This window comes from Capra hircus, chromosome 29, assembly GCF_001704415.2.
Source record: "Capra hircus breed San Clemente chromosome 29, ASM170441v1, whole genome shotgun sequence".
In the NCBI taxonomy this organism is placed as follows: domain Eukaryota; kingdom Metazoa; phylum Chordata; class Mammalia; order Artiodactyla; family Bovidae; genus Capra; species Capra hircus.
The window spans coordinates 51,068,422-51,092,074 of record NC_030836.1 but is presented as its reverse complement, the minus strand read 5'-3'; the positions used below and the strand labels follow the sequence as shown (position 1 = coordinate 51,092,074).

General features: G+C 67.9%; 2 protein-coding genes across 5 annotated transcripts in view; one reads left to right on the top strand and one right to left on the bottom strand.

Annotated features, from left to right (window-relative positions):
- Nucleotides 1-23,653, top strand: part of BRSK2 (BR serine/threonine kinase 2) — a 49,884-nt gene that overhangs the window by 4,963 nt on the left and 21,268 nt on the right. The gene's annotated exons all lie outside the window — the stretch shown is intronic.
- LOC108634212 (collagen alpha-1(I) chain-like) lies at nt 9,274-17,384 on the bottom strand. The gene is made up of 6 exons (XM_018042775.1): nt 17,279-17,384; nt 16,121-16,774; nt 14,233-14,304; nt 12,682-13,770; nt 11,060-11,157; nt 9,274-10,275 (listed from the first exon to the last, which is right to left on the bottom strand). Exons 1-6 carry the CDS (start codon nt 17,382-17,384, stop codon nt 9,274-9,276), a joined length of 3,021 nt encoding a protein of 1,006 aa, XP_017898264.1.

Genomic DNA, 23,653 nt, shown 5'->3' with positions numbered 1-23,653 from the left:
AGGCAGATCCTTACTTGGGGGTCCAGGCGGGACCTCTGCAGGACAGGCACCTGTCTGACTGTGCGCCGGGCAGGGGAGTGGAGGGTCTCAGACTCAGCCCTGGACTGCTGGACGGTGGCCAGGGCCTCCCCGAGGCTTGCTGTTGACCGGCAGGCTGGGCTGTACGTGTTGGGGGCACGTGTGCACTGAGGCCCCCGGGGCTGGCTCCCCCGCCCTGGCCTTTGCCAGCCAACCTCGACTGCTGTGGGTGGGGTGGCGAGGGCTCAGCCAGGAGACGCCAGGTCCCGGCTGTCCATCCCCACCTTTCTCTGGCTGCTTTTTCCCTGGTTTTCACTCCAGGCGCTTGTCTGTGGGGAGGTCTCTGGGCCTGCAGGTGTCAGGGATGCGGGGCAGTCTGGTGTCTTGAGAGGCCGGGCAGCAGCCCCAGACACGTCTTCTCTGCCTGCCAACACGCCCCGCTCGCTGCCTGCACCTTCCGTGTGCCCGGAGCAGGCAGGCCCTCCGGGTTCAGAGCCTGCGCACGGACAGCTTACGTGGGCCCAGGGAGGGTGTGTGGCTGCCGTGCGCCAGGAGTGTCTGGGGGACCTGGTGCTGCCTCGTGCTCTGGTTTGGAGAGCACCTTTGAGGCCAGTGGCACCCAGAGGGTCGGGCAGTGCCCGCAGAGGTCGAGGCCAGTGGGCACCAGAGAGTCAGGCGGTGCCCGCAGAGGCGGCTGCCCTCCGACCACCCGCTCACAGCGTCCGTTCCTGCCCGGCCCACCCGTACCGCCTGGCTGCTCAGAGCAGGGCCCCTCGGGGCCTGGGGCCGCACGAGTCGCGGGCCTGCCTGTGGCCCTGGGTACCGCTGGGGGCCTGGCCTGCCCTGCCGTGCAGCAGGCCCCCAGGACCTTGTGGGTGCCTTGTTCCCTGCAGGGCGGTTCTGTGTCCACGGCCTGGAGTCACAGCCGGGCACGGCCCCTGGCTCTAACGCTCGGGGGGCTCTGAGCCCCAGGCCCCGCCACGGCCTCTGTGAGGCCCCGATGGCCGGTTGCAGCACCGGACGCATGCGGGCCAGCACCTGCCAGGGCCCATCGAGGGTCTTGGGGGAGGGTAAGGGCCCCCCGCCCCTGTGGGTGGTTCCTGGTGTTGCCCTGGACTGCAAGAAGTCCTCGGACACGGAGTGGGCTGGCGCCTCCGGACGAGCCCAGCAGGAGAGCCCTCCCCAGTGACAGGCCTGGCCAGCCCTGCGTCCCCCACAGGCTGGCCGAGGCAGCCAGGCCAGCCCGTGCTGGGTGGTGGGCCTAGGGTGGCCTCTGTGAGCCCGGCGTCCAGGCCCTGGCTGGGGTTGTTGGAGCTACCCATGGCCTGCCCGAGGTGCCGCCCCAGGCGGGGCTGCCGGCCACTGAGGGGGGGCTGCCAGGCCAGCTGCCTCGGACTTGGGACAAGGCGGAGGCTGGGCTGGGGCTGAGGCCGTGGGGACAAAGCGGGGATTGTCTGGGCCGGGCCCTGAGAGGCGGCCCCGGCCTTGTTCTGCAGCCTCTGAGGGGCCAGTGTTTCGGAGCCGGGCAGCTGGGAACCCCCGCGGGCAAGGACATGGCCCTCCTCTCCTGGGTTTTCTTCCCGGCCGCTCGGCTTTCGTCCCTCAGGCCCCGGGAGGCCGCTGGCCTGTGTCTTCCCTGCGCCCTGGGCTGGATCGGGCCCCTGAAGTCAGCGTGTGTCCAGCGCCAACGTGGCGTCCTGGGACACCCCCAGCCGGGGTGCTGGCCTGCACGGACAGGGGCGCTCCCCAGGGGCTGGCCTGTCCTCATCCACTCGGGGCCCAGGCCCCCCCCTCCGACCAGGCCCCATGGTTCTGGGCTGGGCTCTGGGGGAGGACAGGGCACCTAGGCCACGGCTGCCCCCTGGGCTCAGCCAGGCCCCACATCTGGTCCTCCTCACCCCAGGGCAGAGCTGGGAGGCCCGCCTGGCCTGCATGATGTGGCCGGCACTGGGGACATGTATGGCCGTGGGTGGTTCTTGGGCGACGGGAGGCTGCTCGGCCAGGAATGTGGCCTCTCTGGGGGGAGGCTTGGCCGCGGTGCCCCCGGGTGATTCCAGAGCTGTTGGCAGCTACCGGCTTGGCAGAGGAGCTGGAAGGTGGGGTCTGAGGCGGTGCCTGGTGGGAGGGGTGGCCATGGGAACCCAATGGGTCCGTCCCAATGGTCCCTCCCGATGGTCCCTCCTGAAGAGCAGTTTTGGCCTGGACTGCAGGCCATGAGGCCAGAGTAGCCCCGGGGCGGGGCTGGGCGGGGTAGCAGCCCTGAGGCCGCTGCTTCCTGCTCCGAGTTGCCCCTGAGCCGGGTCCAGCGGTGTGTTGGGCCCTGAGGTCCGGCTTCCTTGGGCATCGATTCGGCGCCAGCTGGAGGCCGGGGCACGGGCGGGCAGGGCCATGGGAGCCCCACGCACGTGGGAGCGCAGGCTCTGCCGCCCCCAGTGGACTCCCCCCGACCCGCCGTCCCGGAGGGCCTGCGACGGAGCTGGGCAGCCTCGTGGGCCTGCTCCCTCCCTGCAGGGAGTGGGGCGGGTGCTGGGTGGGCAGCTGCAGGGACCCGGGGATGCCCAAGGCCTCTGGAGAGGACTGTGTGTGGAGCTCCCAGCCCCTGCCCTTTGGGGTGGGGGCTTGGTGTGTTTGAGGGGCCGAGTCTTACACAGCTGTTCAGGAGTCCCTCGGCCAGCCCTGTGGAGCCAGGAAGGAGCTGGACAGGGCGCCCCATCCTGGGCCCACAGAGCATCTGGGGTCTCTTGTCCAGGATCTCTGTGGTCAGCCTGCGTGCAGAGCCCGTGGGGCAGGGCCCCCAGCCCAGGCTGTGCTGTGGGAAAGTCACACATCTCCAGGCCTCTGTTTTCCCGGCCCCAGGGTGGGCGGTGGTGGTGTGCCCCAAGGGGATGTACCTGCTTGGGACCAGGCAGGGGCCTGGCAACCACAGTCACTCTCGGGCCGAATGCGCGGCCTGGGCTGGGGGCCAGGGGAGGCGGCACTGGGACGGGACAGGTGGGCATCGTGCCTGCTTCTCCCTTCGGCAGCCGTATTTCCGTGCAGCGCTGGTTTTGGGGGCAGCAAGTGAGCAGAGTGGGTGGGGATTGTGGCGGAGTGGCCAGCTGTGCCGGGCTGAGGGCCCCCGGGGGACACGCAGACTGGGCTTGGGGGCTGTCTTGTGTCTTCCCATGGTGCACGGTGCTCTGGGGGTGGCCTGCCCCCCTGTGCCCCCACCCCTGCTGACCTCTCGTGCCCAGCCTCCTGCCACCTGGCCGGCAGACACCTTTGTTCTAGGGGCCTGCCGGGGGTCGAGGGACGCCAACATTCCTGGGCTGCTGTGGAAACCCGCCACATAGGGACATTTCCAGAGACAGCAGTAGAGAAAGGAGCCCCCCGGGGCCCTAAGAGCCCACCCAGCCTCGGCAACACAGTCGCAGGGACAGTTTGCCTCAGCCCACTCCCCAGACGTTGTTGTCGAACTGTGAATGTTTCAGGGCTGGGTCTAAAAGGTATTCTTTATAAAGTACCGTACGCTTAGAATCCTGAGAAGTCAACACCGATTTCCAAAGCTGGCATTAACCCCATCAGACGCTGGTTTGGTGGGTATGGACTGCTTCCTGGAGGCCGAGTCCCTCTGGCCCCCGGGCGCGGCCCCTGGAGGTCTGGCCGCCCTCATCCCCGCCCCAGCCCTGCTGTGATGGCCGTTGGTGCCGGCAGGCGGTGCACCGCGAGATGCCGGCCTGGCCCTGCCCGGGGGCAGTGGGCCCACCCAGGCTGCCCTGCTGACCGTGCACGCGGGTGCTGGCCCAGGGGGGCTGCTCCGTGAGGAGCTCCCAGGGTCGGCTCTGTCCTGCAGCGAGTGAGCCTGAGGCAGTGGAAGATAGTAGCCGGTCACTCCTTGGTCCCTCAGCCCCGAGCCGCTGCAGCCCTTGGTGTGTCAGTGAGGAACAGGCACGGAGCGGGGGCCTCACGCGGGGGGGCAGCGGGGCTGAGGGAGGCCGTCCTGGAGAGCTTGGACAGCTTGGGCGGGCGGGCACCCTGTGTCCTTCCATCGGGCTGGGTCCTGGCTCTGCCTGCAGGCTGCGGTGGCCCTATCGTGGGGGGGCAGAGCGATGTCGTGTGAGGCCGGCTGTGCGTCCGCGGGGCAGCCTCGGCCTTGCCCACCCCCAGCCCTTGCCTCCAGCGCCGCCTCCTGGGTCACCTCTGCTACCACGTCCGGCCTGTGACCTCACTTGGGAGCCCCTGAGCCTGGACCTCTTGCGCTGTCTGGGTCTGGGGTTTCCCACCTGGCTTTGGGGCTGCTTGAGGCCAGGGCACGTGCTCCTGCTAAAGTGGGGCTCATGCCGGGGGCGCCTGTTTCCGTGCAGAGCTGGGGGCCCCAGTGACCTGGGAGAACTGCTCTTCAGGCGCAGGATGGTCAAGGACAGCCCCAGGGCCAGCTGCCTTTGGGACCCCCACCCTCCGCACTCGGCCCTCTGTCTTCAGGAAGGGCAGTGCAGGCCCTGGGCGGTGCCCGTCTCTGCCGCAGCCTCCTCCAGGGCTTGCAGGGATGAGGCTGGGCAGTCACTGGCGCACCTGGCGCCAGGCCCTCGCCCCGGGCGGCCTGCGGGAGCTGTCCAGCGCGGCAGTGCTGAAGTCCGCAGCTTCCTGGCGCCGCAGGAGGGAGGCTGCCATTAGCAGTTCGCCCTCCCACGCTCCCTGCAGCTGTGAGCAGGCCTGTGGACAGGCCCAGGGGTCTTCGGTGAGTTCCCGCACCTGGCTTCCCGGTGTGGGACTGGTCCTGTGCTGAGGAGGGGCAGGTGGGAGCGCCTGGTGTGCTCCTGGGGGAGACCCTGGCCCCCAGTCCCCTGCCTGGGCAGAAGGAGCTGGTGGCCAGCTCTCCTGCGGCTGCTGCTGACCGGCCAGGCGAGGGGAGGGCAGGGTCCCTGCAAGCAAGTGCTGTTCGCCTTCAGGGCCGCAGCACCTTCTCTGGTCTCGCGCCAACTCAAGGTGCCTCCCTGGGAGCCCTCACCCGCCTGTCCCTGGGCTCTGAAGGCTGTGGTGCCCCACACCACCTGGGTTCCCCAGGGAGGGGCAGGCACGCTGTGAGAGGCTCTGGCTCCCTCCTGGGTCCCCTTATCTCGAGGGTCTTGTGACCCAAGGGAGCATGAAATGCAGGCGTTCCTTCAGAACGCTGGGACGTGGGGTGGCCTTGGCAGGGGTTGGTGGGGGAAACAGCCGTGGGCCGGGCTCTGTGCCGACCCTCTGAGTCTGGGGTCTGCCTCCCTGAGCCCCTACCTGGGGGGACAGGGGTGTGGTGGGTGTGAAGGGCAGGTGTTACTCTCCACCGGCTCAGCCTCAGGCAGATCTGCCGAGCTCCCTGCACGTACAGGGAGGGTCCTCGGGCTCAGAGGTTGTGCCTGCAGGCCCCTCCCCAGGCCTGGGGCTTGGACTCGGGAAGCAAGGGTCCCCAGCTCCAACCCCCACTAAACATCGTCCTGTGCTAGGCCGGTGGGGAGGCCGGGGACAGGCGGTGTTTGGGATGGACCAAGGCCTTGGGGCGGAGGGAGTGACCCCGTGTGTGGGGTGGGGGCTGGGCTGGGTGGACGGGAAGGGTCAGACGCTGGCTTATCCCTCCAGGCGAGAGCTCTTCTCAGATTGGAGGTTTGCTGGCTCTAAACCCCGATCCCAGGGGATTTGTGACGAGTTATAAAGTGGCACAGACAGGACCTCCTCCAGCAGATGCCGCGGGGCAGCTGAGGGCACCTGTGGGCGGGTGTGGGCTGTGCCACCTGGGCAGTGGGTGCCGGGCGCTTGCGGGGGCTGCAGGGGCCCCTCTGCCTGACGCCCAGGGGTCCAGGGTCTGTGGGCCACATTGCTAGTTGCACGGTCGGCTTCGCTGCTGGCCCTGCTGGGCGTGTGGTGTCTCCGCGTCCGCGAGAGCTGGCTGCTGCCCTGGTGCCGCCCACGCCCGCCCGTCCCTCTGCCAGAGGGGCACTCAGACCCCTGTCCTGCAACCCGCCTTTGGGGTTGGCTGGCTGTAGGGCCTCGACCCAGGGGCTCTGCTTCCTGCCACCAGCTCTGCAAGGCACTCCCTGCTCTGAGCACCTGTGTGCTCCCCTGGCGTCTGCAGCAGGGGATGTGGGGCCCCCTCCCTGTTGGGGTGATGCTGGTGACGCCCCGTCAGGATCCAGGCTGGTGGGACAGTGCAGTTGGGCCGCCGGCCGCTTCGGGGTGAGGGCCAGGGTATGGGCCTGGGGCCAGTCAGGGCTGTGGGCCTCCAAAGGTGACCAGGGCCCCGACCTCGCAGGCTCACCTCCCGTCTGTCCAGGGGCTGAGGGTCCTGAGTCATGCCCGGCAGGTGGCGGTCCTGTGGTGCCAGGTGGTGAGCAAGGGGACCTGCGGTGACCGAGGCCTGGTTGGCAGCCCTCCTGGTGCTGCTGCAGGAGGCGGTGGTCTCCGGCCGCTGGACACATCGGGGCATCTGGGTGAAGCAGGCTGGGCTCTGCTGGGGGCTGTCCTGACCAGGGCAGGACCGGACGAGCAGCCACGGTTCAGGGAGGGTGGCTCCTGGGCCTGTCCGCTCCGGCTGGGCCTGGGGCCCTGGCTGCCCTCCCACCTCTGCTGAGAGCCCCCAGTGGGCCCTGGGGAGGAGAGGGCCCCGTGTGCACCCGTCGGGCCCTGGGCAGACTCTGGGCAGGTGGGCATCGGCGCACGGCACAGGTGCTGTCTTGGGGACCCTGCGGTTCCTCGCTGGGCCTCAGGTTCCCTACCTGGGTGAGTCCTGCTGAGCCCGGGGCGCCTTGGACCAGCTCCTATCCCCACGGGGCGCCTCTGCTCTGGGCTGCCAAGCGGCCTGTGGTGCGGGGCGGCCCCGGAACAGCGTGGGTTTGTGGGGGGCTGTCAGCCCTGGGCAGGCTCGGGATGGGGGTTGATGGAGAGGTGGGGGTGCCTGCGCCCCTCCTCTTCTCCAGCTCGGGGGCCCGGGAAGGTGGGGGCCGGCAGGGCGAGAGCCCGGGGACCCTGTGCTGGCAGGACGGCGTGTGCCTTCGCCTACTGAGGTGTTGGGTCCAGGCCCCCAGGAGCCAGGCCTGCAGCCCGCACGGAGCTATGCGTGAATCCAGCGCCTCGCCTGCCCGTCCCTGGGGGTGTGCTGGGGGCGGCACGCGGGACAGGCTCTGCCGCCTGGGATGGGAGTCATGGGTCAGGCCAGAGGTCCAGGAGACACTGAGCAGGTCCCGGGGCCAACATGTCCGGTGGGGCCACTGCAGCGTCCCCGCAGGGCTGGGCTCCCGTCCTGAGACCCCATGCCCATTTGTGCCATCAGCGGGCAGGTCCTGTTGCCCAGCCGTTCCATTTGCTCCCCAAGTGCCAGCCCCATGGGCAGGAGGTGGAGGGGTGGGCATCCTGCTGGGCTCCACGGCCTGGGCAGCTGCGGGCAGGGGCCGCCTGGGCCCCGTGAACGCGCTGGGGGCCCATGTGGGCGGGTGCTCCCTGCCTCTCTCATTCCCTTTGTCCTTCAGGGGAGCTGCCTGCTGACCGCTGAGCAGCATCTATGCTTACCCTGCGCTGGCACCTGACACCCGCAGGCGCCCTTCCGGGGACAGGCGCGCGCTCCTGACACCTGACCCCAGCTGGGCAGGGCCGGGGCTGGGGCCACAGGCGTTTCTCACTTCCTGCCGGTACGGCAGGCAGTGTGTGGGTCTGTCTGTCTGAGGGACCCGGGCAGGGAGGTTGCCCAGCGGCTTGCTGTTCATCTCATGCCCAGCACCGGCCGGCAGCCACCTCAGCCCCTGACTCCCCCAGATCACGCACCCCCTACATGCAGTCTCGAGGCTCCACAGAAAGGGCAGATGCAGAGGAAGAAACCAGGCCCTGGGCCTGCCTGCAACTGCCTCCCTGTCCCACCCAGGACCCCCCAAGCAGGGCTCGGACAGCTGGTCTCCTGGGATGAGTCTAGGATGGGGCCCCCAGCCCTCCAACCCACAGGCGGGGTAGGGACAGAGGCTTCTCGGCCCTGGGGAGGGTAGGACACAAGCAAGTCAGCAGAGAGTGTTTTAAAATGTGGGTGAGGGTTTTTTAAAAGCAGAGTCCACATCTGATACGGCAGAATGGTCCTGTGGCCCTGGCTCCGTGCCCTCGGAGGGGCAGGAGTTCCTGGCCACTGACTGGAGGGCTTGTCTGCCCCGCAAGCCATGCCCCAGCCCCACCCGCTGGGCCGCAGGCGCTCGTGGCTTCCCAGGCCGACCCAGTGGCCCTCCTAGGTGTGCTGCGGGGGTACGGCCACAAGTGAGCACAGGCCGCCCGGCAGATGGGAGGAGCTTGCCCTGCACGAAGCTTCCCTGTGTCCTGTGTTGGGAGCTGGGCGCAGGCAGGGCTGGGGGGTCACCCGCAGCTCCAGCCCCACAGGGTCGGGCCTGGGGGGAGGCCCCGGGCTCCTTTCCGCCCCTGGCTCGGTTCCGAGCAGCTCTGGGCCGGCTCCGAGCTGGAGGGCCCCACACGCCCGGCCCGTCGCGTGGGCCGCACCTGCCGCCGGGAGGCTGTGGGTGCGTCCGTCTGTGTGCGCCGTGCAGGCGGTGCTCCTATGGGCCTCCCGGGGCAGACATCCCCAGCTGAGTCGCCGTCACCGAGGCAACCCTGTCAGCTCCCTGGGGCCTGGGGGGTTGGGGGGACAAGTTTGCTGCTGGAGTCCCCCCAGGGCCTGCAGGCAGCCTGCCTCTGCTGGGGACCCCTCCCCTCCCCTCCCGCACCAGGCCCCGGGTCACTGACCCTGTGTCGCTCCTGCCCATCAGCCCCATTCTGTCCGCCCGCCGCCCGGCATCCCTGGGGCCCGGACAGCTGCCAGCCGGGGCACTGCGCCCGGCGTCCCCACGGCAGGTGCGACCCTGGCCCCTGGTGGCTGTCTCCTCGGACGCGGGGCTCCTCACAGCTTGTCCTCAGGGTGGCTGCCGCCCGCTCCCTGGTCACCTCGGGCCAGTCACCCGCCTTCTTACAGATGCTTGTCTGGCGACCCCAGCATCAGCTCCCAGTCCTAAGGCTTCTGAAACTAGGGCACCAGCTTGGGGGAAAAAAAAACTTACCAGATTGAATCACTGAACGGTTGCTGAATTCAATCAGAATGTCTCATTGGGCTGATTTTACAATGTTGAGTTGGTAAAGCAGTTAATAAAAACCTCACGTGGTCATCTGCCACCGTTGGGAGCGGAGCCTGCTCCTTGGCCGCCTCGGAGGGTTTCCCCGCGTGAGTGGGTGTGGGGTCTGGACAGGGAGGGGCCCAGCCGGCTGTGGACCGTCACTGGGTCACGCACACACCAGGGCTAACGGCTCCACAGCGCTTGTGCCCCCCAGACAGGGCCGCAGTCCCTCCGGGGCATCGCGGCCGTGGTCCCCCGAGGAGACCAGCAGGGCGGGAGGGGGTCCCTCCGACCGGGGGTTGCTGAGCATGCAGCAGGTGGATGCCCTGCAGAGACGCTGGCCAGGCCGGTGGGCTTTCGGTGGCGTGGCTGAGGGGTCCCGGGGGCCCGCTGCCTTCGGGAAAGCCTCAGCCTGGATGCGGGGCTGTGATGCCCTCGCTCTGGGTGTCGGCCAGGGGACCTCAGCTGGGGAGGAGCGTTCACCTTCTGCCCCTGCTCCAGGGCTCCTGGGGCATGGGGAGGTGGCTGGCGGGACGGGGACACGGAGGGGGCGCCGCCCTGTTGTCACCGTGGCAACTGCACGCTGCTGAGCTGGGGTCAGCGTCTCTGGGGAGAGGGCGGCCTGCTGGCTGGGCCCTGAACCTCCTGGCCTTCTCCCGTCAGCCTGGGGTGGGGGCACCTCGGCCCCCCTGGCCCTGACCCTGCATGCAGACTCCGCTCTGCCTGCCGGGAGCACATCCTTCTGCAGCCCCGAGTGGGTCCCCCCTGTGCAGGGGTCCTGGACACCCCCACATGGCTGGGTGCCGGGGCAGTGGCCTTTGGAAGGACCTGGGGGGAACATGGTGACCACAGGGGTGGGGGCGTCGTGCTGCAGCCCCAGGCTGTCTCTGCTCCCACCCGTCCCTGCCTCCCAGACCCACAGGGCAGCTGGGCAGCTGGGCAGCTGGGGAGGGCCCCCAGCTCTGCCTGCAGCCCCTCCTGGCTCTGGCTCCCCGCTCCTGGGCTGGGGCCACACCTGGAGTGTCTTGGGCCCCAGGTCTGCGCACCGCTCTGTCTGGCTCCCGTCCAGCCAGGGTTCCTGCCTAGGTGTGTCAGACACTGGTGTTTCTCCTGGGAATTGCCGGTCTCCTCGGCTCCGGGAAGCAGCCGGCGTTGGCGGATTCGGATTCTAAAAGAGCTCGTCACGTAGGAGGGCCGGGTTCACCAGGCCTCCTTCCTGCCTGAGTCACTTCTGACTGTGTGTCTCCCAGCGACTCGGTTCACAGGAAATCCCGGGGCAGGTGGGCCGTGCACCGTGAGCAGGCTACTTGGGCGGGGGGTGACGGGGCCTGGACGCCTTGGGGAGGCGGTCGGCCGGTCCCAGCGCCCAAGTGGAAACTCTCCAGCACTTTAAGGCTGTGAGTCGCTGACTCCTCCCCAGAACTGCTGAGACAGGGCAGCAAGCCGGGCGAGGGAAGGAACTCCGCACCGGCTCAGCCTGGGCGACTCCGGGCCAGCCACGGAGCCTCAGAGCCGGGGCCCTGTGGTGAGAGCGGCCGTCGCGTGTCTGTCTGGCAGAGGTGTGAGAGCCGCCCGTGGCCGTGTGCCTTCTCGTCGCCGTGACAGCCGCGTGTCCTCACCAGCCACGGCCTCCGTGTGTGCTGGCCGCTTCTCGGGGGTCTCCCTGCTCCACTCGAGTTGACCTGGGGCACCTCCTGCCTGGCCCTGCCCGTGCGGCGCCGGGGCTTCCAGAGCTGCCCCAGGGTAGGGCCGGGGGCGGGCTGGTCTCCTGGGGGTGCTCCTTGGGTGGGGCTGGCTGCAGCCCGAGGCTTCACGGGTAGGGGCACAGCAGGGGAGGTCGGTCGGGGACCAGGCAGGTTACCAGCCACACTCAGCACAAGACAGGCCCTGCCGGGCAGGCTGGCATCGTGGCGGGTGGGGGGGAGTGGGCAGAGGAGGAGGCTCTGCCTCACCTTTTGGGCAGGAGGCAGGTGGTACTGGGGCTGGGGGCAGGGGTCCCTGAGGCCCGTGGGGGCTGCAGCCAGCGGCTTGCTGTGAGCCCAGGGCCCAGCTGAAGGGAGTGGGGGAGAGGGGGCTCAGTGCCCCTGCTTGTCTGCTCCCAGCGTCGTCATGGCAACGGATGGTGGTTTGGCAGGAGAGAGGAGGGGGAGGGCTTTGTGTGAGGAGGCTGGGGATTTGGAGACCAGCTGGGATCCTGCAGGGAGGGCCTGGGGACTCTGGCCCCCAGCGCAGCCCAGTTCCCAGGAAGGCTGTAGACATGAGCGCCCCGTGGGTGTCCTGCCTGCCCCACCTCTTCCCTCCTCTTGAGGCCAGTGCCCGCCCTGGACACCCCAGGAGCCTGGGTCGGCAGGCACAGTATGGTGGGGGGCTGCGGCTGGGCAGCGAGCCTGGCTGTGCCCCCGGCCCTGGGGTGGGAGACGGGCTGGCTGAGCACAGCAGCGTCACCCCATGCTGCCACCAACAGCAGGGGTGCCCGCCCCGGGGTGCCAGCCCCGTGTGCCCGAGCCCCAACGGGTCCTGGGGCCACGGCCCTTCTGGTCCACCGTGTCCTGCTGCGTCTGGGGAGGGGCCCGACTTAGCGAGGTGATCAGGCCCCTCAGCCCACCCTGTGCCGCCTGTCCCCGCCACATCCCCCCCAAGGCCAGGCTGGAGGTTGCTGCAGACAGCGTCCCTCCTGTAGCCCCGTCTGCTGGCTTAGCTGCTGGGCTGCCGGGGACGTGGGTTCCCTGGTTTCCTGGCTCCCCGTCTCTGTTCTGCGGTGTTTACCGTCGGCTCTTCACGCGGGTTTCTGGGGAGGCCGCCCAGTCTTTCAGGCTCCTTCCTCCCGGGGAAGCCCTCTGCCCTGCCCTGGACTGCTGTGTGTCTCTAAGGGGCCTCCTCCTTGGGGTGGGGGGTCCCCAGGACCCCTCTGGGTGGGATGGTGGCTTCCTTCTGGTCTGGCACGCCCTCCTGGCAGGCGACTTCCCAGGAGCAGCAGCCCGGGGGCGGCCCCGTGAGCGCTGGGCCCCAGGTGCTGATGGAGCCAGGAGTCCGTCTGGCTCTCCGGCTTCTTGCTTGCGTCAGAGCTCCTTGAAACCAGGCTTTTCCCTCTGCTTCTTGACCCGACTGCCCGACCCTGACGGCGCCGAGTCCGTGGTTGCTCGGCAGCCCTGCCCCGTCCCCGCGTAGGGCACGGGCGGACAGCCTCCTCCACTCGTGAAGCCGCGCATTTGCCCTTTCGCTCCCGCGTCTCATTCCACTTCTCCGGACCCTCTAATCCCGCCAGGCTGAGAGCTGGGCCTTCTGCTCCCTGCGTGCTCGGGGCCTGCCCACGGCACCTTCCCGCTCCCCTCGCTTTCAGCCTGGGCGTGCCTCCTCCCCATGCTGAGCCCCTTCCGGCGTGCGTGTTCAGGCGGTCCCCCGCTGTGGCTGCCCGCGTGCTGAGGCTGGCGGCCGCGTGCGTCCGTCCGTCTCTCTGTCCCCTGCACAGGCTCCCTCCTTTGCCGCCTTGTTTGGTATGTCGACCAGGTGTCTTGAAATTGTTCCACTTCCTTTCCTCTCTTGGCGTTTTGGCTACCCCCCCCCCCCGCCCCACCTGTTATTTCTTTAGAGGTGGCTCTAGAAGTCTTTGCCCGGGGCCGCTGGGGAGACCCTCGCAGGGGGCCGGTGAGGGCCAGGCTGGCGCGCTCTTCCGCGCAGCTCTGCGGCCGGCGCGCTCCACGCCAGCCTGTTTTCTGCACTGACTTCAGCTCGCGCGCTCCGCGCCGGCCTGTCTGAGGCTTCACAGGCCTGTCCTCCGCGCCGGCCTGTCTTCCGCGCTGACTTCCTGTCTGAGGCTCCGCGCAGGCCTGTCCTCCGCGCTGCTCTGAGGCTCCGCGCCGGCCTCTCTTCCGCGCTGCTCTGAGGCTCCGCTCCGGCCTCTCTTCTGCGCTGCTCTGAGGCTCCGCGCCGGCCTGTCTTCCGCGCTGACTTCCTGTCTGAGGCTCCGCGCAGGCCTGTCCTCCGCGCTGCTCTGAGGCTCCGCGCCGGCCTGTCTTCCGCGCTGCTCTGAGGCTCCGCGCCGGCCTCTCTTCCGCGCTGCTCTGAGGCTCCGCGCCGGCCTGTCCTCCGCGCTGCTCTGAGGCTCCGCGCAGGCCTGTCCTCCGCGCTGCTCTGAGGCTCCGCGCAGGCCTGTCCTCCGCGCTGCTCTGAGGCTCCGCGCCGGCCTGTCTTCCGCGCTGACTTCCTGTCTGAGGCTCCGCGCCGGCCTCTCTTCCGCGCTGCTCTGAGGCTCCGCGCCGGCCTGCCTTCCGCGCTGACTTACTGTTTGAGGCTCCGCGCAGGCCTGTCCTCCGCGCTGCTCTGAGGCTCCGCGCCGGCCTGTCCTCCGCGCTGCTCTGAGGCTCCGCGCCGGCCTGTCCTCCGCGCTGCTCTGAGGCTCCGCGCCGGCCTGTCCTCCGCGCTGCTCTGAGACTCCGCGCCGGCCTGTCCTCCGCGCTGACTTCCTGTCTGAGGCTCCGCGCAGGCCTGTCCTCCGCGCTACTCTGAGGCTCCGCGCCGGTCTGTCCTCCGCGCTGCTCTGAGGCTCCGCGCAGGCCTCTCTTCTGCGCTGCTCTGAGGCTCCGCGCCGGCCTGTCCTCCGCGCTGCTCTGAGGCTCCGCGCCGGCCTCTCTGTCCCACGAGTCCTTCCTTCTCTGTGTCCAGTCTGCTCTGTGGTCCGTTCAGTGAATTCTTTTTGCGCATCTTTTCCTCTAATTAAAGAGATATTTTGTAATATTATTGCAAAGTCCTTTTCAGAAAATCCCGCCTCTCGGGTCAGCTGCAGCCTGCTTTGTTGGCTGTTTCTCCTCTGGAGGTCTAGGTCACTTTCCTGCTTCTTTGCCTAGGCCATCGTCTTTATTGTGCACCAGGCGTCATTTATTCAGAAGATCGTGGGGTCCCCCAGGAAGGCTCACCTTTCCCCCCGTCGGGCATGGAGGGTGGTAGGGCTTTCTCTGGGTCAGGAGTGAGTGGCCACTTCAGTGGCTTTCTGTCCAGCTCTAGCTGGTGTCTCCGGGGCGTTAAGCCCCACGGTGTGGACGCCTCTTCTTTTGTCACTGGTTTGAATGGCTGTCCCTGGAGAAGCCCAGTGCATGAGTGGAAGTGAAACAAGCTTCCGTGGCCTCACCTTTGAGAGGCCGAGCCCGGATGTGGGTCCACTTGTACGCAGTGGACGGGCAGACCAAGGGCCTTTTGCTCTCTGGCAGGACCGTCTGCTCCGGGCGTTAGCTCTTTCCGCTCAGCTACTCCCTTTGGGTCTCATCCTCTGGGGTTGATCACGGGCTGATCGTCTCTTTCCATTTCACGTTTTCCTCTGCTCTGCCTTGCTGGGCATTTTCTCATGTTCTTAGTCTCTACTGAAGCACTCTCTTTCTCTAGCTTTTACTGTTATATGTTAGAGCTCCTCCTCGTTTTTTCATCCTTTTCGGGGACTTCTTGTTTTCTAGGTGTAGCAACTCACTAAATCCTGGTAAACCAGTGCAATAAACAGGAAAATAATTCAAAGCCATCTGTTTCTACCAAGCCAGTGCGGTTTCTTTCTCAGACGTCCTCTGACGTGTGCCTGGCCGTTTACCACCTGTGGGAGGATCGGGAATGTTTGGTCGCCTGGCCTTCTCCCGGGGCGTCTCCTGCCTGGAGTTCAGTGTGGGGTGTCTGGTGGGGGCATGCTGAGGGCAAGGCCCGGCCTTTTGGCCAGCCAGGACGAGGACGAGCAGGCGCCCCCTGGGCCCTGGGGTCCTGGGCTGGGTCCCTGGCCGTGCTGCACTCTCAGCCGGGGCGGGGGGATGCTGACCTGTGCTGCCCCCACGGCTGCTCCTGCAGCCCCATCCCAGCTGGCGCTGGCACGTGCAGCCTCTCTCAGGCACCCCACCTGGAGGCTGGCAGACCCGGCCCCTGCCCAGCCCCCGTCACCTGCCTTCCTCCTTCCAGGTTTTGAGATCTCTCCTTTCTACCACCAGGCTCCCTCTCTTATAATCCGTGGGCTGGGGTCAGCAGGAGGCAAACACAAGGGACCCAGACCTGTCTGGCTGGCAGGACCCTGGCAGCCTCTCCTGGTGCTGACCCCCAGCCAACCTCCTCCCAGGTCCCCCCAGCATCCCGGCCCCCCCCCCCCGCCCCAGAGCCCCACCCGGCTCTGCTCCTCTGTCACCTGGACCAGCAGAGTTCTCTGGACCGCCCCCCACCCCCCGCTTCCTCTCCTGATTCATCACCCTTATCAGCGGAGCTGCTTCTCTGTGCGCCTCAGTGGGGCCGGCTTGGGAAACGCCTCCAGGCACCTCCTGGCTACAGAGGGTGCTCCTATTCCTGGCTGCCTCCAGAGCCCACGCCAGCCTGTGGTGGGGGCAGGGTCTCCCAGCTGCTGAGCCAGAGGCCTGGGTGCTTGGCACCCCCTTCACGCCCGGCAGGTGCCCAGCCTCTCCCGCCCCTTCTCAGCTTTGACCTGGGGAGCCTGGGCTGAGTGTCTCTTGGGGAGGAGGGTCTGTGTCCCCAGGGTCACTGCGGCCCCCTCCCTCAACCCTCCGCTGGGCCCTGGCAACTGAGCCTTCATCCCAGGGCTCCAAGTTGGTGGTGTCTCTCAGCACCTTCCTGCTGGGCCTGGAGCTGAACAGGAGCTTAGGGAGGGTTGGGGGAGGGCAGGCAAGGAGGAGAAGATGGGGGCCCTGACCGCAGCTCTGTGCTCACCGCTGGCCCAGCCCGGGGGGGGGCCCTTCAGGTCCCAAAGGGGCCACGCAAGGGGCGCAGGATGGCCACGGAGGCGGGCAGGCCTCCTGAGGGCGGTAGGGGGCAGACCCGCGTCTCCTTCCTCCCTTGGGTGGAGGGCTGCCCCACTGAGCCTGCGGCAGCCCCCTCTGGTGTCTGGGTGTTTGGCGGGGGCGGCGGGCAGGGAGCCCTGCAGAGGCGGCTGCAGTGCTGTGTGAAATATTTCAGGGCTTAATTAATTTAATTCGAGAGGTTCCTTTCGGAGCGTGAACAGTCGTCTCCCAAGAGACGTGCGCCGCCCCTCCCCCTCCCGCCTGCCTGGCGCTGGTGGGCGCAGGAAGCCGCGGCGTCTATATTGAGAGTGAGCCGCGCGGTGCGGCGCGCCCCCGGCTCGAGTCCTCCCGTCGCGGCCTCCTTCCCGGCCCCGGAGGAGCGCGGCGCGGGGTGTGAGGGTGTCGCGGGGAGCTCGGAAGCGTGGGTGCCCCCAGGGTGGGTGTCGCGCGAAGCCTGGGCGCGCGACGCGGGCGTCCCCAGCAGCCCGGGGAGGAGCGGAGGCTGGGGAGCTCGGCCCCGGGAGGAGAGCCCGAGGAAGCCGCGGTGCCGCTCGGCGCCCCGGAGCTCGGCCTGGGGGCGAGAGAGGAGGGGCCGCGGGCGGCACCCGGCGCGGCGCGCGCTTTGATGTGGCGGCAACTTCAGAGCGGCCGCCCCTCCCGCGCGGGCCTGCGTCCCCGGCTCTGCGCGCGCGGCGGCCTGTTTGAAGCGGGCCTCCGGGCAGGCGCCCCCAGGGCTGGGCCCCGGGGCGCCTGGCGCGGTGGGGGGGCCCCCAGGTCCAGCTCTCCGCTCTCCCCGCGCTGCGCCTGGAGGGGCAGACTTTGAAGCCGCCAGGGAGGCGGTCCTGGACTCTGCCAGGGAGCGCAGAGGAGGCGGCGGCTGCTCGGGGCGCCCCCAGACGTCCTCCTGGGCCCGGCCTCAAGTCCAGGCCGAGGGACTCACTGGGGCCGCGGCCAGGGGCGCGGAGGGAACTCGGCGCGCTGCTGGCCTCCGGAGGACAGAGCTGTGTGGTCTTTCTCCATTTTATTCATCAGGGCTCTGCCTACTGAAGGCGAGGCCCGCAGCCCCAGAGCTCCCCCAGCCGAGCATGGGCCCCGAGTGGGTGGGTGGGTGCGAAGGGAAGTCACTTGGGGAGGGTGCTGGGCAGCAGGCTGCAGGGCTGCCGGCAGGTGGGGGCAGGTGGGTGGAACATCGGCAAGTGGGGGTGAGGCTTGGCTTCCCTGCGACCCCCCAGCTCCCCCTCCGCCAGCCCAGAGCACCGTGGGCCCTGTCCCAGCACAGGCTCCCTCAGGCTTGGAGGGAGCGAAGAGGACCCCCCAGTGAGGGAGAGTCCCTCCCCTAGGACCCCCCTGGGCCCTGGAGTCCCATCCCCCACCGGCCCGTCCTTCCCCTGCCCCCGCCCCGAGGCTGGGGGCTCCTACATGGTGTGCTCGTGGACTCCGAAGGCCCTTCGGGCTGTGGGAGGCCCTGTGGGGGTGTGGATGCGGCCCGGCATCCAGGCACCAGGACCCCGCTGGTGGGGGTCATCTCCTGAGGTTGGGGCCGTGTCAGGGGTGTCTGAGCTTAGAGGTCACAGCCGGGAGTGTGGTGTGGGAGGCTGCCTGCTCGGCCCAGATAAGAGGGGGGCGCCTTGGAGCCGACAGCTGGCTCCTAGGGTACCCTGGCCCTGGCTTCTGCCAGCTCCCTGGGCGGGCGGGCCCTTCCCACTGCCGGGCGCCGGCTCCTGTCCGTGGTGCTGAAAGGGACTTAGGCGCCCAGCTCGCTGCCTGCCCCTCTGCAGCCCCGGGGAAGGGGCAGGTACTCGCTCCGGCATCTCTGTCCTGCCTCCGTCTCTTTGCCCAGCACACCTGCTACTCCCCAAGCCTGTTCTGAGGGGGCGATGGGGAGGCCTGCCTTCAGGGCCGGCCGGCCATGGGGCAGCTTCTCCTGACCCCTTGGGCAGTGGCACTTAGTGGGCCTTGGAGCTGTGCAGGCCTGGCCTGGTCCCGTTTCCCCTTCTCAGGAAGGGAGGGGCTGTTGCAAGGGTCAGGGTTCAAGTGGAACACAGGGAGGAGCTTTAGTTCTGAGTAGGTGGTGGTGTGGCTGGAGCCGGTGGCCGCATCCAGGCCTGACCGCTGCCCAGGGCACCGCCCCCGGGGTCTCAGCCATGCACAGGGTGGCCAGGTCTGCAGCCCATGAGGCGTCTTCCCCAGCGCTGTGCCCGGTGCAGGCAGGGTGAGGAAGGGAGCTGCGCTTGCTGGTGTCGGCTCTCACCCCACTCCCCAATCCTGTCCTTACATCTCAACCCCCCTCGAGTGCTGAGGACTCTTGGGAACTACCTGTTTCGAATGCAGAAGGCCTCTGCTGCGTTTGGGTGGGTGTGGGGAGGGGCCCACCTAACAGTGAGTGACGTGAAGACACGTGCTTACGAAGAAGTGTGAAACTGTCAGCCTCTCTGGCATGTCCACCTCTGTGACCCCAGGAACTGTAGCCTGCCGGGCTCCTCTGTCCATGGAGTCCTCCAGGCAAGGGTACTGGAGTGGGTAGCCATTCCCTTCTCCGGGGAACTTCCCGACCCAGGGATAGAACTCAGGTCTGCTGCACTGCAGGTGGGTTCTTTACTGTCTGAGCCACCAGGGAAGGCTGTGCTTACATAGCATTCTCTGGAAGCAAGGGAAACCCTTCTGAAGCACACCAGGAGGTTATGATGAGAGGAGACAGGGAGAATGCCGTGTGAGCTGAAGGCCCGTGCACAGCCCTCTGGGCCGCACACACACTGCCGCAAGCCTGGTCGCTAGAACAAGTCTCATTTCCAGCCTGCGGGTGGCTCTCTGGCCTGAGGGAGGGTCGTCCCAGGCCCCTCCCCCCAGCTCTCAGCAGCCTGCGGCACCGCCACGGCCTCTGCCCCCTCGTCCGCGAGGCCTTCTCCCGTGTCTGGGTCCACCCTCCGTCTGCTTTTATGAGAACCTTGTCGTTGGACTTGAGGCCCACTTGTCCTACACACAGGGCAATTCTTCCTGAAATCAGTGACTTAAGTGCCTCTGCAAAGGCCGGTTTCCCAAACAGGCTCATGCATGGGGTCCAGGCATCGGGACATGGGCCGCTGTTCGACCCCTGCGCACCTGGGTTTGGGGCCCCAGGTGGATCCCTGCCCCCGGGCAGGAGCTGCTCAGCCGCCGCCCGGAACACTCGAGGAGCCGCTGCCTTTCCTGGAAGGGCTCCTCGCCCACAGCAGGCACCCGCGGGTGGGGGGGTAGGAGAAGAGCCAGGTGAGCACAAGGGGTTAACCCTCACAGTGGTAGGGTGGCCTCTTGCCCACCCTTGGGACCCCCACCCACCCAGGCAGACCCTGGAGGGGCTGTGTCAGCGGAAGAGATGGGTCAGTGTGTCTCGGCGGAGCATCGCCTTGAGACAGGGCAGCAGGCTCCTTCGAGCAGTGACCCCCAGGATCCCAAAGGAAGCTGAGCTCTCGTTAGCATCTGACCTTGGAGAAAGGAGGCCGTCCATTCTGCCATATCCCACTGGCCACACAGACCAGCCCTGGGGGTCCCTGGGGAGGACCACATTGCCTTGGGGGCCACCAGGGGGTCCCTGGGGAGGACCACACTGCCCTGGGGTCCTTGGGGGGCTGCATTCTGCCGAGGTGAGCGGTCAGCAGCGTACTGAGTTGGCAGGTGCAGACGTGTGCTCCTCAAGCTGGGCCTGTACCTCCTGACTCATCACTCCTACCTGGGGGGGCCTGGGGAGCTGGGGGAAGGGCTGCTCCTTGGGCACAGTTTCTTGCGGAGCCCCTCAGGTCCGCCTTGGTCCTGTGCCCCCCCTTTGACTGCCCCCTGGGACATTTGGTGGCTCAGGCTCCTCTCCAGGCCTTGGGCTCATGGAGAACCCGGACCCCTTCCTGAGTTCTGCCTCCGCAACCACCCATCCTCTCCATCAAGAGGGCACATGTGAGCCCCGGTGAGGGCAGGCTGGGGTCTCTGGGCCGGTACTTGGAGGGGGTCCTGGGGGTGTGGCCAGGGAAGAGCTGGGAAGCTGCAGGAGCAGCTGAGACCCCCACTGCAGCAGGACCTCCTCAGAGACGCCACTGGGCTGGCCCTGGGTGCAGGGCCCGGGGCGCTCTGGTTCCAGGGCCGGCACCAGCAACCTACAAGCTCTCAGCAGTATGCCAGAGGTGTCCCCTCCCAAAGCGGGGACTCAGCCCTGTCCTGCCCTTCTCAGTTATGGTAACAAGCCGTGCCTGCTCCCACTGCCCTCCAAGCTCCCCGGTGCCGGCGTGGGAAGCCGGCTCAAGGTGGCCAGCTGTGCTAACTCAGTTCCCCGTGAGCCAGTGTGGAGCGGCATCCCCCACCCTCGTCCAGGGAGAGCCCCGCGGGAGGGACGGCAGGCTGTCCACCCCGTCTACCCCGGGAAAGCAGCATCCCCCACACCCCCACAGCGAGGTGTGCAGAGGCGGCGGAAACTGGGTCGCCATCAGCTGTGCCTGTGGCCCCGGGGAGCTGGCCACATGGTCCAGCGGTGCAGTGACGGTCGTGGGGAGGGCCAGCCACCTGCCCCAGGGTCAGTGACCTTTAGGTGGTCCCATGAGCATCAGTGGCAGGATGCTGGTGTCCCCTGAGGCACCAAGAGAGGCTCGGGGGGGTCCAGGCTGCCCTTCCCTCCTCCTGGCTCCGCAGAAGGCTGAGGGGAGGGGCCCTCCGGTGCCTGGCGCTGTGCCCGCTCCCGCTCAGCCTGGTCACGTGGGCCCGAACCCTCAGCGCCGGGAGACTGGTGTGGGCACACTGACGGGCTTCGCAGGAGCGGGTGTGTCCCATCCCTCAAAGAGTTGGGGTTGTCAGACCAAGCTGGGCTTCGGGACACAACGGACAGCGGCCGGAGCGGCCCCGCAGCGACGTGGGTTCCAGTCCACCTCCACCCCCACCCCCGCGCGCTCCCTGCATACAGAGTGACTTAGATCAGCAGTGCCCATTCAGGCTGGGGCCCTCCCCCCTCCCCCCTCCCCCCTCCCCCTCCCCCCTCCCCCTCCCCCCTCCCCCTCCCCCTCCCCCAGAGCCTCCGGGAGACAAGCTGACTCCCACCCTTTCATGAGCCTTCACCCTTTTTTGGGAGGTGTGTGGCAGAAGCCACAGGAGGGGTCTCGGGTGGAGTAGAGGTGGATGGCCAGGGGGCCTCAGGTGGCCCTGAGCTCAGGACACAGGATGGAGGGGTGGATTTCCTGGGGAGCTGAGCTGTGTTGCCTGCCCCGGGGGCTGGAGGCCGAGGGCAGCCCGCCTCAGTTGGCCACCTGGAGAACTTGGCGAGGGAGCCTGGTGCCTGCCCGGCCAGGCCTGCAGAGGCTCATTGCTCAGGGAAGGGGGGAGAACAGTGCTGGAGGCTGGGGAGTGTCGCCCGCCATGTCTGTAGGGAGGGGGTCCCCCGCAGTCCTGCTGCCTCCTCCCCCCTCGGCTTCAACTGCCCTGCGGGGCCACAGGGCTGGCCCCGGGGCACAGGGGTCCCCTCCCTCTCAGGTGCGGCAGCACCGCCTGTCCAGACCTCCGTCCAGCCCCAGGCAGTCTCTGGGTGGTGGGGTCTGGGCCCGCCCCAGGGCTCCCTGCGGGACAGCGGCCCTGTGCTCCGTCCTGTCCTCCGAGCTGGTGGTCCCCGCATTGCTGAGCCCTCCAACAGGGTCTTTTCCGAAGGACCATGACCAAGAAGAAAAGGGGGGTCAAGGATGACCAGAGGGCCTGGGTGAGGCGTTTGCTCGGGACCACCCAACCCGGCCTCCAACCCCTCAGGCCCTCCAGTCCCCTCCCTGCAGGTCTGAGGCCCCAGGGTCCCCAAGGCTCCGCCATCCTGCCTCCAGCAGTTGGGGGTGGGAGCCGGGCCTGTGACTGCCTCTGGGCCCGCGGGCCCAGTGGCTGAGGGGAGGGCAGAGCTGCTCGGCAGGCTGGGCTGTCTGAGAGAGTCCTGCGGTCGGCACCTGGGCCTGGGTGCGGGGGTCTGCACTCAGCCAGCGGCCACTGGGTCCCTGGACTCCCCAGGCTGCGCTCAGGAAGCCTGCCCCCCGTGTCCAGGCACGAGTACTGGGGTGCAGCGGAGACCCCATGGCTGGGCCCGGGTTCTCAGGCCAGCTCCGAGGAGCCCTCCCTGCAGCTCTGGGCACCCGCCGCCTGAGCGGGACTGCCGGTCTCTCCGGCAATTTTCTGCGACACTGTGTACTTCTCTTCTCTTGCTGTGCCCGAACTGGCTGTAAAGACAATAATTAGAGATAAAGGCACAATTGGAAAATGAGCCTGAGCAGTTGGAGGGCTGGTAATTAGGGCGGTCCTGGGCTTCCCTCACAGGCCCTCCCAAGGGCGCAGTCTGCTCTCTGCCTCCAGAGAAGTGGTGGGGCTGCTTGAAACCCAAACCTCCCACCCAGAGGGCCCTGGGGCTGCAGGAGACCAGCACAGCCAGGGGGCCCAGAAGCCGCACCTGACAGGGGCACCTCTAAGCTGGGCTTTGCAGGGTGTGTAGGAATCTGTGCACAGTGGACTCTGCAGACAGAGGCAACAAGTGGGAGAAGATGAAGGCAGCGAGGAAGCCGCCAGAGCTCTAGGACACGCCCGAGGGCAGCCCGCTGTGCCCAGGCCCAGCGCAGCTCCCCGCCTGCCTGCGGCGTGTCCCGGGCACCTTGTCCGCTGGGCTCTTGGTCCTCCTGGCCTCTCTGTATTTCGGTGTCTCACAGCCCCGGTGCGCCGTCAGCAGACCGCCTGCCGTGATTATCGGGGTGGGGGGGGCACCTCTGTCACCCCCCAGGTCGCTATTGAGGCGAAGCTCACGTTCCTTCCTTCCCCACGTGTCTCTGAGTCCTGCCTCCTGAGGACACACGTGTAGGGGTATGTGTGTGCACTGGTGTGCCAAGCCCCCGTGCAGGGTGTGAGGCTCGGCGGTAGGGCTGCCGGTGACTCCCCAGGAACCCTCGCCTGTTCTGTTTGCAGTTTGTCCGGCGTCTGCCCTGGGCCTCAGAGGGGCTCATGTCCTCGGGAGCAGCCGGGCCACCGTGGCGGTGGCTCCTTGAGGCCTGTCCACCTTGTCTGGGCAAGGGGTCTGTGCCAGGCCTGGGTGCTGTCCTGGAGGCGTGGAGGCCCTGGGCCTCAGCTCTGAATTGCAGACACCGCTGCTGCCCCTGGTCCCTGGGGCCCGCTCGCTCTGCTGTCTTCCAGCCTGAATCACAGGCTCAGATCAAAGGCAGCCGGTGAGAGCCCCAAGGGCCGCAGCCCTTCCCCAGCAGGAGCTGGGCCTCAGCGGGCCCCCCCCCCCCCCCGCCGCCCGCGGGGCCTCCGTCCTCCCCTGAGCTGAGGAAGGTCAGGCTCAGGGCTCAGGGCTTCCACCAGGCTAAGTCCCCTGCTCTCGTCCGGCCCACCTGCCTCTGGGGAGCACGGATCATCTCTCAGACACTCGCAAGCTTGCTGCCCAGGGGTGAGGCTGCAGGGGGAGCGGCGGGGAGGGGTCAGTGGGCAAGGAGGAGGACACGAGCTGCTGGGAAGGTGTGAGCATTCATGAAATGACCCCAACGGTCAGATAGAGAGATGCATGCCCCTTAGAGGAAGCTGCATGTAGCGAAAGATTTGTTTCTCAAGCAAAGGGCTTTGCAGTTTTCTGAGAGCTGCCCCACAGCGCCATCCAAAGGGGCAAGTGCACACCCAGCTGGCCAGAGCCAAGAGCTGCGTCAAGGTCACAGAGCAGCAGCAGAGTGTGAATGAGACGGGCGTCCGCCCAGGCCAAGCACAGGCTGCAGTGCTGGGGAGCCCGGCGTCTCCCCCGGGGCTGCCTCTGGGCTCCCACGTGCTGGAGGTGTG

What these genes read in the sequence shown, in the direction of transcription:
- LOC108634212 (XM_018042775.1), bottom strand. Translation starts at nt 17,384, where the DNA reads ATGACCCCCACCAGCGGGGTCCTGGTGCCTGGATGCCGGGCCGCATCC. An exon ending in GGAGTCCACGAGCACACCAT is followed by an intron (nt 16,775 to 17,278) that starts GTAGGAGCCCCC and finishes CCTGGACTTGAG; the next exon opens with GCCGGGCCCAGGAGGACGTC. An exon ending in CGCCCACCAGCGCCAGGCAG is followed by an intron (nt 14,305 to 16,120) that starts GCGGGAGGGGGA and finishes CGGTCCTGCCAG; the next exon opens with AGAGCAAAAGGCCCTTGGTC.